The sequence below is a fragment of the Lynx canadensis genome, chromosome A2, assembly GCF_007474595.2.
Source record: "Lynx canadensis isolate LIC74 chromosome A2, mLynCan4.pri.v2, whole genome shotgun sequence".
NCBI lineage: Eukaryota > Metazoa > Chordata > Mammalia > Carnivora > Felidae > Lynx > Lynx canadensis.
Genome location: NC_044304.2, coordinates 137,609,247 through 137,621,364, shown reverse-complemented (window position 1 = coordinate 137,621,364; position 12,118 = coordinate 137,609,247). Strand labels below are relative to the sequence as shown.

The following is a 12,118-nucleotide window of genomic DNA, read 5'->3' as shown; positions in this document are numbered from 1 at the left end:
CATGGTGTGCAGGTATCACCTCACACCATGATTTTGCAAAGCCTTAATGTAGATTTTTCTACATTTAGACACTGCACTAATAGGTAATAAGTCCCCAAAAGGTATGGACCCATACTAAAAGCCTTTCAATCTGGTTAGGAAGGCAAGAAGTAGAACTGTAACATATATAAAATAACATTACTAATGTCAAATGTAATTCCAACTATAGATGGTATAGGCATGGGAGGTCGAGAAGGCTTCATGGAGAAAATCACTGTAAAGACTGGTTCTCAAAGGAGAAAACTAAAGGGTAAAAATTCCAATGGAATCTACTGAAGCAAGAAGCAGTGTCAATGTGCAGAGAAATGTAGAGATGCTATTGCAGTACTGGGTTTCTTTTCAATACCACACTATATCCCACATTGCCAAAACTAGCTGCTGAAGCCAGTGGTAGAACAATGGTGATACACACACACACACACACACACACACACACACACACATATATGTAATCAGAAAACAGTATAAGACATATGGAGAATTGGGGGGGGAGGGAGTAAAATCATTATTATAGCTCTGAAGGATAAATAATACTTCCTTCTCAGTGAATATTGTTTTTACCATTCCTGCTCTTTCAATGAAATAGAAGTTAAATTGTATAGTTTTAACAACTCGCAGGTCAACTCTTTTTAGGTAATTCAAGCAAAATTATTGATTTATTTTCTTCTTTATTAGGCCAGGTAAAATACTTACCACCATATAGTTTGCTTCCAAATGGCCTAAGAGTTCACTGAACAGGAACACATGGTTTTGTTATGTCAACTGGGCACCATCATGCTAAAACCCAGTACTATGTAAATAAATGCAGGACTAACAGTGATGCTGAGAAATGTACTGTGAGTCACAGACAGCAGAACTAGGAGAGAAATAAAGAGAAAGTTTATTCCTTTTCTTAGTCTATAGTATCAGCAGTAATCTCCAGGTAGCTATTATTACATATTCCTAGATAATGTTTTATGGTCTTGAGAGAAAAAAAAAAGAGTGAAAAATGAAATTAAAAAAATGCTGCTGCTAATTGTGTAACTATCAGTAAGCCCCCAAAAGTCTTACATGTAGAAAATGATGGACTGTAAATGAGTAACAGCTAAGTTTCTTTCCACCAGAAGTTTAGAAATTAGGTAATAAGACATTTGAAGTTCATTAACTCATTTTCAAAGATGAGTATTGGGACATGACATCAGAATTAAATGAAGTAACTCTACAAATAAAATAAGACCAAGCTAATCTGTTGTCTAAAGGGAAATCCTGAAAGGATAAAAAGTATCCGGGGGCGCCTGGGTGGCGCAGTCGGTTAAGCGTCCGACTTCAGCCAGGTCACGATCTCGCGGTCTGTGAGTTCGAGCCCCGCGTCGGGCTCTGGGCTGATGGCTCAGAGCCTGGAGCCTGTTTCCGATTCTGTGTCTCCCTCTCTCTCTGCCCCTCCCCCGTTCATGCTCTGTCTCTCTCTGTCCCAAAAATAAATAAACGTTGAAAAAAAAAATTAAAAAAAAAAGTATCCGTATCATAACAGACCCACTGAAAATTAGAACACAATCCCACTCTAGTATGCTGTGCTGATAGAACACATATTATCTCTTCCTGACATACCTCTGTTTGGCAACCAAGTAAATACTTGTAAAAAAGAAAAGGAAAAATGCTAGGTAAATACACACGTTTAAAAGATACATCTGTATGCCATGTCAAATACTGTCTATATTTAAATTGATGACTAAAACAAAATAAAGACAGTTAAAGTTTGGTGACCTTAATGCTAAAAGAAGAATACATGTTACATGTCTACATTTCTTTAAAAGTTCATTTTCAACTCCCAACAATTAACACACTCTATAAAGAATTTAATAAAAATATATATCATGGTATGCTAAAATAAAAATGGATGTTACCCATAGTATGGCTCTTTCATTTGAAAGAGAAATATTTGGTACTTCCCACATTGTAAAGATATTTGATTAACATGCTAGCAATATTTTGGGCAGAAGCTGGTGCAGGGGAAAATAATTCTACCCATTTTTAGTAATAACTGCGTAACTGAAAAGTTTCTATTTATTTAAATGATTCTGCAAGATATACTCCCAACATTCCCCAAAGCTATGTAGTCAGGATAGTGATGGCTAGCAGGAAAATATTTAAAAGCTCCTTCTTCTTTTTAATCATGTATACTTAACAACATATATGTGTTATGTAAGGTATATGTTCTATATTATATGATATATAAAATGTAATACTTTTAATATATTTATATATTGTATTTGACATATATAACACATTTGTATGTACATAAAATATAACCTATGTGGCATATTTCTATATATAATCCCTCTCCAATCATGCCACTCCAAAAAGAGGATAGACAGATACTGACACCGTGTTAGGAAAACTGCAGTGAAAAAAACTATTTTGCTTCTTTGTTTCACAAAACAGCAATTTAGTAAACCTATTAAAATTGAAATATTATAGTGCTAGTTTTTTTAGAGTTATAAATGGACAACTACACTAAGTTTTCTGGGAGCACAGATGTAATTCTACCATATTTGTCTCTGATGACAGCACCCTTCTTGTTTTCCTAGATTGGTTCAGAAATCAGAATATAATTTATGTAGTTAAAAATCATAAAGTTGCATGTTAAACAAAAACTTTACAGAAATGCCATGTAGTAGCTTTCTTTCCCAAGTGAAAACTTTGATAAAAGCAACTTTGTTTTAAAATTAAAGAAGTGGTGGACCACAGAAATTAAGAAATAAGAAATTTCTCAAGTTCTTAAGTTTTATGTCATGAGTAATACAATGTGTTTTTTTTTTTTGTATTAAATGTATTTATTATTTGAGAGAGAGCGAGCGAGAGAACGCGTGCACACGCAGGGGGAGGGCAGAAGGAGAGAGGGAGAAAGAGAATCCCAAGCAGCCTCCCCCAACGCGGGGCTGGATCTCGCTGAGATCATACCCTGAACTAAAATCAAGTCGCACGCTTAACTGACTGAGCCACCCAGGTGCCCCACAATCTGTTTAAAAACAAGGGTCTAAGTGGTTAGTGATCGTGACCAAAAATGCAGGTGTTGCTACCATACAAGCTCCTCAGATTATTTAATGTGCCACCTGGTACCACTTCTAACTCACAAGTCATGAACCTGAGGTTCAATAAATGGTAAACTGATGCTGGACCTCGTTAAATATTGTTTTTACAAAATCTTTTTTGATCACTGATAAACATTTGAAAATTTCCTAAACTTGGTACCATTTGAGTACTACCACCTGGAAGAAACACCACTACTGGATGCTACCTGCCAAGGGTCATTAGGACAAAAGAGGAGTTCCAGGTTCTTTTTCTCCCAAGGCTGTTTAAGGCAGCAATTAGAGTTTACGTTATGGAAAGGAGGGAGGTGGGGGGAGTAAAAGGGCACTGAGGGCCAGTGAAGGCCTATGAATATGCTCCGAAGGAAAAGATGAAGTGAAAAAACAGATACACTTGACCACTCAATCTAAACACTTTTCTAAAAATTCTTTCTGATACTCTTTCTTTTACTGATTTTTTAAAATTGTGCTTTTAATGTTTCTTACTTTAATAGGAAATGGGTAGGCTTAAAATTATACTTCAAAGCATTAATTTTAGCAGCAAATAATTGGTTATATAAAAGCATGGTTAAGTTATGGTATAGTGATATATTTGAGATTTCAGGGAGCATAAGAATGATTCGATGAACACACAACAGTTCTAAGACAGACCCACTCATTTCTTCAGCCCAAAACCGAACTGAAATTGTTTCAAAGGACCCGAGAAGTAGATAATTCTGTCAGTCCTAAATTACAAAGGTCTTGCCTTTACTTCTCATGTAGATAATGTTTATATGAGCTAGGTTTTCGATAACCACTGTTTAGGATTCCGTTTTCACTTCTATTATCATTAATTGATGAATATTAGCTCCATCAAAAATAACAGCCAAGTAAAAAGAGTTCAGAAAATGTAAGGGGAAATTCTTGGTCATCTATCAGACACAGCTTGATCTTAACTCAGACTATTGCATATTTTCCAGAAAGTTTATACCTAACACTTCAGCCTGTAAGTATAAAACTAGAGTGAAAAAATAAATTCAGACAATGGCTTTTGCTGAATATTTTCTGTTCTTAAATAAAGCTGTTGAATCACAGTGCAACCAAAGACACCAAACAGGCAGGATTTAAAACAAAATCTATTTCTCCAGGAAAATAAAATACATTATAAATATGTTTTGATGAGAAACTGAAGACATCTTTCTAAGAAGCTTTCTATATCATAAAGCACATACTTTCTTAAATGTTCATATACATTTTTCAATACATGGATTGTATTTTGATTGCATCCACATTTCTACATCTTAAAAGTATGACTGCTATATTTCATCAGGATCATTAACTTAACTTCTTGAAAATTAAAATTTTCAACTTCAGTGAAACTTAAGTCTTAAAAGTAACTTCCATTTTGCTTCCAAGTTTTGAGAAAGTATATATAATTAATTCTTCTAATCTACTTACATACAGAACATATGAACTAATAAACCCATGTCATAGATTTGACTCGGGCATTATGATTCAATTTCCTAAATGATTTCAAAAATATGCTTATAAGTATTTTATTTATATAATAAAGAAAATGTCATTAATGGTTAAAACTTCCTCTTTTTTCCCCTGAATTTAATAAAAATAAACTTCAAAAAAAAAGTCATTTCAGGAAACAAATTTTAAAATAATAGTAACTTCTCATGTCTAGAACTTATAGCCAGATGAAATTAGCATCTCATCAATATTCATTATAATAATACCGATATTCAACCATATAGACAGTATATGGTATTAAAATGATTCACTGATACTTCATGAAAAACACTACCATAGACACCAAGTTTTATATATTTATGCATATATATGTATATATATGTGTGTGTGTATATATATATATATATATATGTAACCTTTTAATGTTTCTTTAATTTCTTCTTAAAACAGAATTCTCTTTTTATTCATATACATTTCTGATTTGACGTCCTGATAGTGATTTGCACTATCCAATTGTCCTTAACAAAGATTTCAAATGATAAAAAGACAATAAGCCCCCAAACCACACACATATATATAATTCTCTTTGATAAGAAATAAGCACCTTCACTGCTAAGGTATTCTGTTATCACCTTCAAAATTTGTCACAAAACTACCAACACGATAAAAAGGACATAGAAGCAGTAGGATATGGATTTTCACCGATTCATTTTTCTAGTGCACCAGCAGGTCTTAAAAAATATGTGAGACAAATCAAAATCATACTATGGTATTTTAGCTTAGTATACATTCTTAATTAACTTCGCCAGAAATTCTTCACATATAAGATATTCCATTAGTTGGCCATATGACAACATGAGACTTTCTGCTGAACACAATATGGCTAATAAAATTAAGTTGACTTTACACATGGTCATTTAAAGAAGACAATTCGATTAGCCAGACACAAAACTTAAAAAAGCAGCCTTGGGAATAACTTTTTTTCCTACAGCCATTACCAAAGCCTTATTGAACTGATTAATTATGCAAGAAAAGCAGCAAAGAAAAGCTGAAGAAAGGGCACTAACATCACTACTTGGCTTACCTAAGAACTCATAAAAGTAAAAGACTCTAACCATTTTATTTTATTAGATCCTATAACATGTAAATTCTGCTACTTTTCTGCAGCTTAACATTAATCATTTCATACTTTTCCTTTTTTGTACCATCTAAAGAAACCTTAATTCTAGCTTCATATTTATTTAAAAAAAAACACATTAATTTGGAATATGCCCATTGGGTTGCAAAACACCATTATCCTCAAATAAAAGAACACACAGAAGAATTCTAGAAGGAAATTACAATGCACAAAATTCTATAATACGATCAGCCCCTGATGACCATCAATCTCACCAGATAGTGTTCTACCTTCTAAGTATATTTAATGGTCATAGGCCCATTGCCTGATGGGATCTGTAGTTTCTAAAACCTGTGTGAGTGATAGTTACTGACTTTTTTCTAAAACTATGTACTTATAGTGTAAGATATGATGCAAATATCATTCTACTTCATTTTGTAGGGTTGATCAGTTTCAGCCCTGATATTCTAAAACTGCATAACCTATCATCCAAAATGAAAATGCATGTATATGAATATGTATATATATATATATTACAAAATCCTTGGGTAATGATACGTATAATCTGTGTTTTACAATGTTGTAAAATAAGAATTATGGTTCTTAGAAGGAAAATGCATGCCAAAAGTATCTATTTATATGAAAATAATACTTCAAATATACATGAAAACTTTTCATTTGAATACACTGGAACTCTCTCTAGGCACTTCAATATATATTATGCATATTCACACCTTTACTGGGCACCAATTTTGTGTTTTTCACTGTCATATCTTTATGTATTGATATATATATATATATATATATATATATATATATATATATAATATTATCCTTCCCTATATTCAGGAATTCCAAAATTTCTTTGTGTATTTATCACCTTCAGGCATCCATACTCAACACCGGCCAGCAAATCCCTAAATGACTTCAATCTCTGTATCATACCCATTTCGTGGATAAAGAGTTACTCAGAGCCACTTAGATAATGCTTTCCTAAACTCACTTAGAAAAGAGAAAAAAGCATTTCCTCTGAACTGTAGAACCTTACTGGGTCCACGATCACCTCACAGATATCCAACCTCCACCCCATTTCCCTTGATGGCACCTACCCTAGTGTTGTCATGGTGACGATGGTATACCAGAAGGCAGCAGGGATGCTGGTGAACTTGCTGGCCGAAGACCCCTTCTCTGCGTAGAACATGACTGTAGCAAAAATGATGATAGCCATGGTGAGCGAGAAGAGCAAGAAGCCCAACTCTGAGGCACAGCTCTTCAGCGTGTACCCCAGGATGCGCAGGCCTTGAGAGTGGCGGGAAAACTTAAAGATCCGGAAGACCCGGAAGACCCGGAGCGTGACAAAGGCTCCGCTGACATCCTCATTGTCTGTCATCACCAGCCCGATGTAGTAAGGCAGGATGGCCACCACGTCGATGATGCTCATGACACTACGCACAAAACGGTAACGACTGGGTGCCGCGGCCAGGCGAAGCAAGTACTCAACTGTGAAGATCATGACGCAGGCTGTATCCAAGCAAAAGAAGGCCACCGCATACCGCTCCCCGCAAGGCAGTTCTTTAATGTGCCCGGGACTAGAGCCGCAGGGCACTGTCTCCACCACGTTAGCGATGACTGAGACGGCAATGAAGAAGCCGGTCACGTAGTAGAACACCAGGGCCATTGTGCTGGTGTGGGGGTTCTCAAACGCCCGCCACACCCTCTGCCGGGCGGTCATAGTGGGCAGCGTGCTCTCTCCCGTGTTGTCGGTATCGGCGTCGTCCTGCAGACGCTCCGCGTTCTCCCGCCTGCGATCCTTGTACTCCTCGTAACAGCAGTCCCCGATAATCTCCGGGATGAGGCCAAAGAAGGCCAGTTCCTCATCATACGCAGAGATGCACTCATGGCGAGGGTAGTGCAGCTTCCCGGTGCGGTAGAAATTCAAGATATGGCGGAAGATGTCTGGGTCACGGTCAAAAAAGTACTGCTGAGTTTCCGGGTGGTAGAAAAAGTCCCTCTCCGAACTGCCCAGCAGAGTGTCCGGGTAGCGTTCCAGGGTGTCCTGCCACGTCTGGAAACGAGTGCCACTCACATTGAGCACAATCAGGGCATCTTGGGTCCTTTTTCTCTCCTGCCTTGGGGGAGCCGGCATGGGCCCCGAGGCCACGGGCATCCAGCCAATGGCTGCTGCCCTAGCAAAGGGCAGCCACGCGGCCACACCCGCCGCCATGGTTCCTCGAAGCGGAGGCACGAAGGGCGATCAGCGGGTCACAGTAGCCACACTCACTCGCTTCCTGCCGTCGAACCCAATACTGAGAGCTGCGGTCTGGAGGTATCACTCCTACTCCAAGGCGGGGCTCCTGGTGAAGTCACAGTTCTCGGAAAGGTAAGTTTCCCTCCAACGCAGGGATTTGTAAGAAGAAAAAATATGTGTATATGTACAGCGTCCTTACAATCACACCCAGCAGAACCTCACCAGATCTCTTCCAGCAGCTGGGCCAGGCCACTCCTGGCACGAATAAGTACACAGGTGACTTTAGGCGCAGCAATTTCTTCAGACAGGTGTCTGATTTCTCCCCTGACACAGTCCGGATAATGTAGGGCCAGTACGCGTCGTGTAGGACACAGAAAACGAGGGACAGTCACTCAGTGGTGTTCTTCTGATGAATTCGAGAACCCTACCACCTTCCCTTGCAGCTCTTCCAAACCTCCCCTTTCCAAGTGGCCCTTCCCGCCAAAGGAGTCTCAGAAAGGCGACCTGTTGTTGTAGCTTCCGAGATGCGGTCACAGCCGCTGCCCCATATCTCTTTGGGAGTCCGGTGGCCGCCTCCACTCCTCGGGCCGTATTTGCAGAGATGGAGGTGCTGTGGCGGTGGGCACGGTGGGGGGCGTGAAGACAGATCCGCCTCCCCCTCGTCGGCAAGCACCCCTTGTATCTGCCAAAAGCGTTCGCCCAATGGCCCCTTCACTCTCTTTTCAAGTTCAGCCCAGGTGCAGTGTGACAGTCACAGAAGCCGGGAGCTGGCAGCCGCCGCCGCCGCGGCGGCAGCAGCAGCAGCAGCAGCACCTGCCTCCGCGCAGAACGCGCCTCGCTCGCGGTACATACCTGGCAAAGTGCGCGCCGGGGCTGAGTTGCATAGAGACTTTCTCCTCGCCGTGCACCCGGAAAGGGAAAAGCCGAGAAAGCAGCTCCCGAGCAGCCGAATCCGATGCGCCCAGAGGGCATAAATAAAGCTCAAGCGAGCTCTTCTTCCCCTTCCCCCATTCCTCTGTGCTTCCCTCCTCCTTTTCACCTTCCAAAAGCCAGGCGCAGGCGAGCCGAGCAGCAGCAACAAGTTCAAAAGGTGCGGGGGAGGCGAGAACGGAGGGGACTCGCTCCTGCCAACTTACTGCGCCGCCGCGGTCGCCGGGGCCCGAGCGGGGCGGTGCGGGGCTGCGAGGCTGCGGGGCTGCGGGGCGGCCGGGCGGGCGGCGGCGGCGGCGGCGGCGGCGCGGCGAGGCCGGGGCCGGGGCCGGGGCCGGGGCCGGGGCCGGCGAGGGCAATCGCCGGAGCGCAGAGGCAGGAGGCGCTCGGCAGCGCGGGGGCGCGGGAGGGCGGCTGGCTGCTTCCCCGCCAGTGGGTGGTCCTGCATCTCCCCCGGCTCCCCGCGCCGCTCTGCTCGTGCGATCAATAAATAAGGAGAAAATAAATAAATAACCGCGCGCACGCCCCGCCACGCAGGTTATGAAAGGCGTCTCCTGCCTTTCCCTCGGCTTGACCTTTCTCCGCCCCCGCCCCCTCCGGCTCCTCTCGCTCCACCCCAGCCACCCACCAGCCCCGGCGCAAAATGTCACCGAGGGAGAGCATCCAGGTGGATCTGCCGGGGAGGAGAGCAGCCTGGATGAACAAAGGGAAGCTTCACGCGCTCGGCTGCGGTGGTTTGGTTGAGGAGAGGAGGAAGGGGACCGGTGCCGTGCTTCTGCCTCCCTGGGACTCGGTTCACGGCGAGCGTGGGAAAAAAAGGGAAAAAAAAAAAAAAGAGAGAGAGAAGGTGGGAAGGAGGGTGAGCGGAGCGGAACGCGCAGGAATTGGTTGTCTTCTGGGGGCTACTGGGTAGCAAGACCTGCAGAGCCCCGCGGCGGAATTTTTTAAGTGTTTTTCCCTCTTTCTTTCTCTTTTTATTTGTTCAAACCAGATGTGAACGTTGCAGGAGCTAATATGTCATCTGTCCAACTTGCTGAAAAGTCAGACAGTCTCCTCGCTCTAGGTCTTGCCACAACTCCTTTTCCCGTCCTTTGAGAATGACAGGAAGGATTTAGAATCCCTTTCTAAATGTCAGCGTCAAGGGGCGTGAGGCTCTGTGAGTGTGCGTCCCCTTCCTTCTCTCTGCGCATCTCTGCGCATCTCAAAAATGGTTAAAGCAGTTAAAGGTGTCCGTGTGATGGCTAAATGATGGGGTGAGCGACTAGGAAATTGTCGCGGCCAACCGTTTTGTTTTTCGTGTACCCCGCCCCCTCCCCCCCCCCCCCCCGCGTCATTAGGAATATTTCTTAAAACCAAACCTATACCACTTAAAACCACTAGATGGCGGGAATGGAGAGAAGTTAAATCTACACCTAAGGTTCAGATGCTTTGTAAAGGTGAAGGATCAAAATGAAGTGACCCAGCAGAAGAGCAGATCACAAAAACATCCTCAATCCCCCACTCTCCATCCACCTTTTTTTAGTATTTATATGAGATATACTACTCAGGTTTGAATCTGCATTTCCATGGCTATGGGAAGATGTGGAGAGTCCCCTGTTGAAATACCTTTGAAAATTAAACTTAGATTACTGAATAACAGTGATTAAATAAAGGCCCTTAGAAATAGTGAGGTTTTATCTATACTGATTAGGGGAGAAGTCTAATTTTTACCTAAAAGTTACATTTTCAAGGCTTACTTTGTTCCTAGTTTGTAAAGTAAGAGGACTGTGATATATAGTCTTGAATTGACTTTAAAGACTTAGAGTTCTTAGGGATGATGTGTTAACCTTAAAAATCTGAAATGGAATACCTCAAAGAAAAGATATTAACAAGAAATAGAGGATACAGAAACTTACCAGAGAAGGAGAAAAACAAACCTTCTAATGTGCAGGGGTTTTTGTTTGTTTGCTTTTTTTTTGTAGAGATGGAAAGGTATTTTTGTTTACTTATTTACTGGTATAGAGGTTTAGGGAATCCCATGTTAGTAGTTAATGAAGTCAGAGCCAACGCACCATGAAAGTTTGGAAATACAGAACTGAAAACACCTGCTGTTTATCTGTTTGTATTAGTTGCAGTGAAAGATGCTTGTTAACAAATCTGTATAGCCTGCATACACGAAAAAAATGTTAACTGGAAAATAAAAAGGAGGGCACTACTTAACAATTACTATAAGAAAATTAACCCCGTTCTAATCCAGACAATAAGGTACAAGCATGACAGGTGTCTCTAGAGAATGAAGAGCCACGAATATTCAATTGATGCCAAACTGGCATGACCTCCCATAGAGATGGGGCAGGTGAACTAAACAGAGCCTTTAAAACTTCCCAGCAGGAAAGTGAACACTTGCAAATATAAACATAGATGTATAACTTTACAAAAACCCCTTAATAAGTAAGAATATAAAACCTGCAACTTCTTTTTTTTTTTTTTTTTTTAAACGTAGTTTTCATGCCCAGCATGGAGCCGAGGCCAGGGCTTCAGCTCATGACCTGGAGACCAAGATCCAAGCAGAGATTAAGAGAAACTTAACAAACTGAGCCACCCAGGTGCCCCTAATATCCACAATTTTTAAGAAGACTTTGAAATCTACTCTCCCCCACTCTCCACAAGCTTCTTGATACAGTAGAAAGAATGTGGCCTTAGAAGATAAACACATGGTGCGCCTGGGTGGCTCAGTCGGGTTGAGCGGTCCGGCTTCGGCTCAGGTCATGATCTCGCGGTCTGTGAGTTCGAGCCCCGCGTTGGGCTCTGTGCTGACAGCTCAGAGACTGGAGCCTGTTTCGGATTCTGTGTCTGCCTATCTCTCTCTGTTCCTCCCCCACTCATGCTCTGTCTCTCTCTCTCTCAAAAATAAAAACATTAAAAAAAAAGATAAACACATCTTGGGCGCCTGGGTGGCTCATTTGGGTAAGCATCCAACTTCCACTCAGGTCATGGTCTCATGGTTCGTGGGTTTGGGCCCACATGGGGCTTCGCACTGACAGCTCAGAGACTGTAGCCAACTTCAGATTCTGTGCCCCCCTCCTCTCTCTGCCCCTTCTCCACTCACACTCTGTTTCTCTCTCTCTCTCCCTCAATCAAAAATAAACATTAAAAAATTAAGAAAAAAAGAAGATAAACAAATCTAGAATTAAATTGTAGCCCAAGAAATTAGTCATAGGCTGTTTCATCTCGCAAATTACTTAACTTCTGTTCAGAAATTGCAGATAACAGGGGCAC

General features: G+C 41.6%; 1 protein-coding gene across 1 annotated transcript in view; it reads right to left on the bottom strand.

The window, feature by feature from the left end:
* Nucleotides 1-8,708, bottom strand: part of KCND2 (potassium voltage-gated channel subfamily D member 2) — a 493,036-nt gene extending 484,328 nt beyond the window's left edge. Inside the window, exon 1 of the mRNA XM_030308298.1 lies at nt 6,792-8,708. Coding sequence (XP_030164158.1) covers nt 6,792-7,906 — 1,115 coding nt within the window. The 5' untranslated portion in view covers nt 7,907-8,708. The remainder of the gene's footprint in view (nt 1-6,791) is intronic.
* Between the last annotated feature and the right edge of the window lie 3,410 nt (nt 8,709-12,118).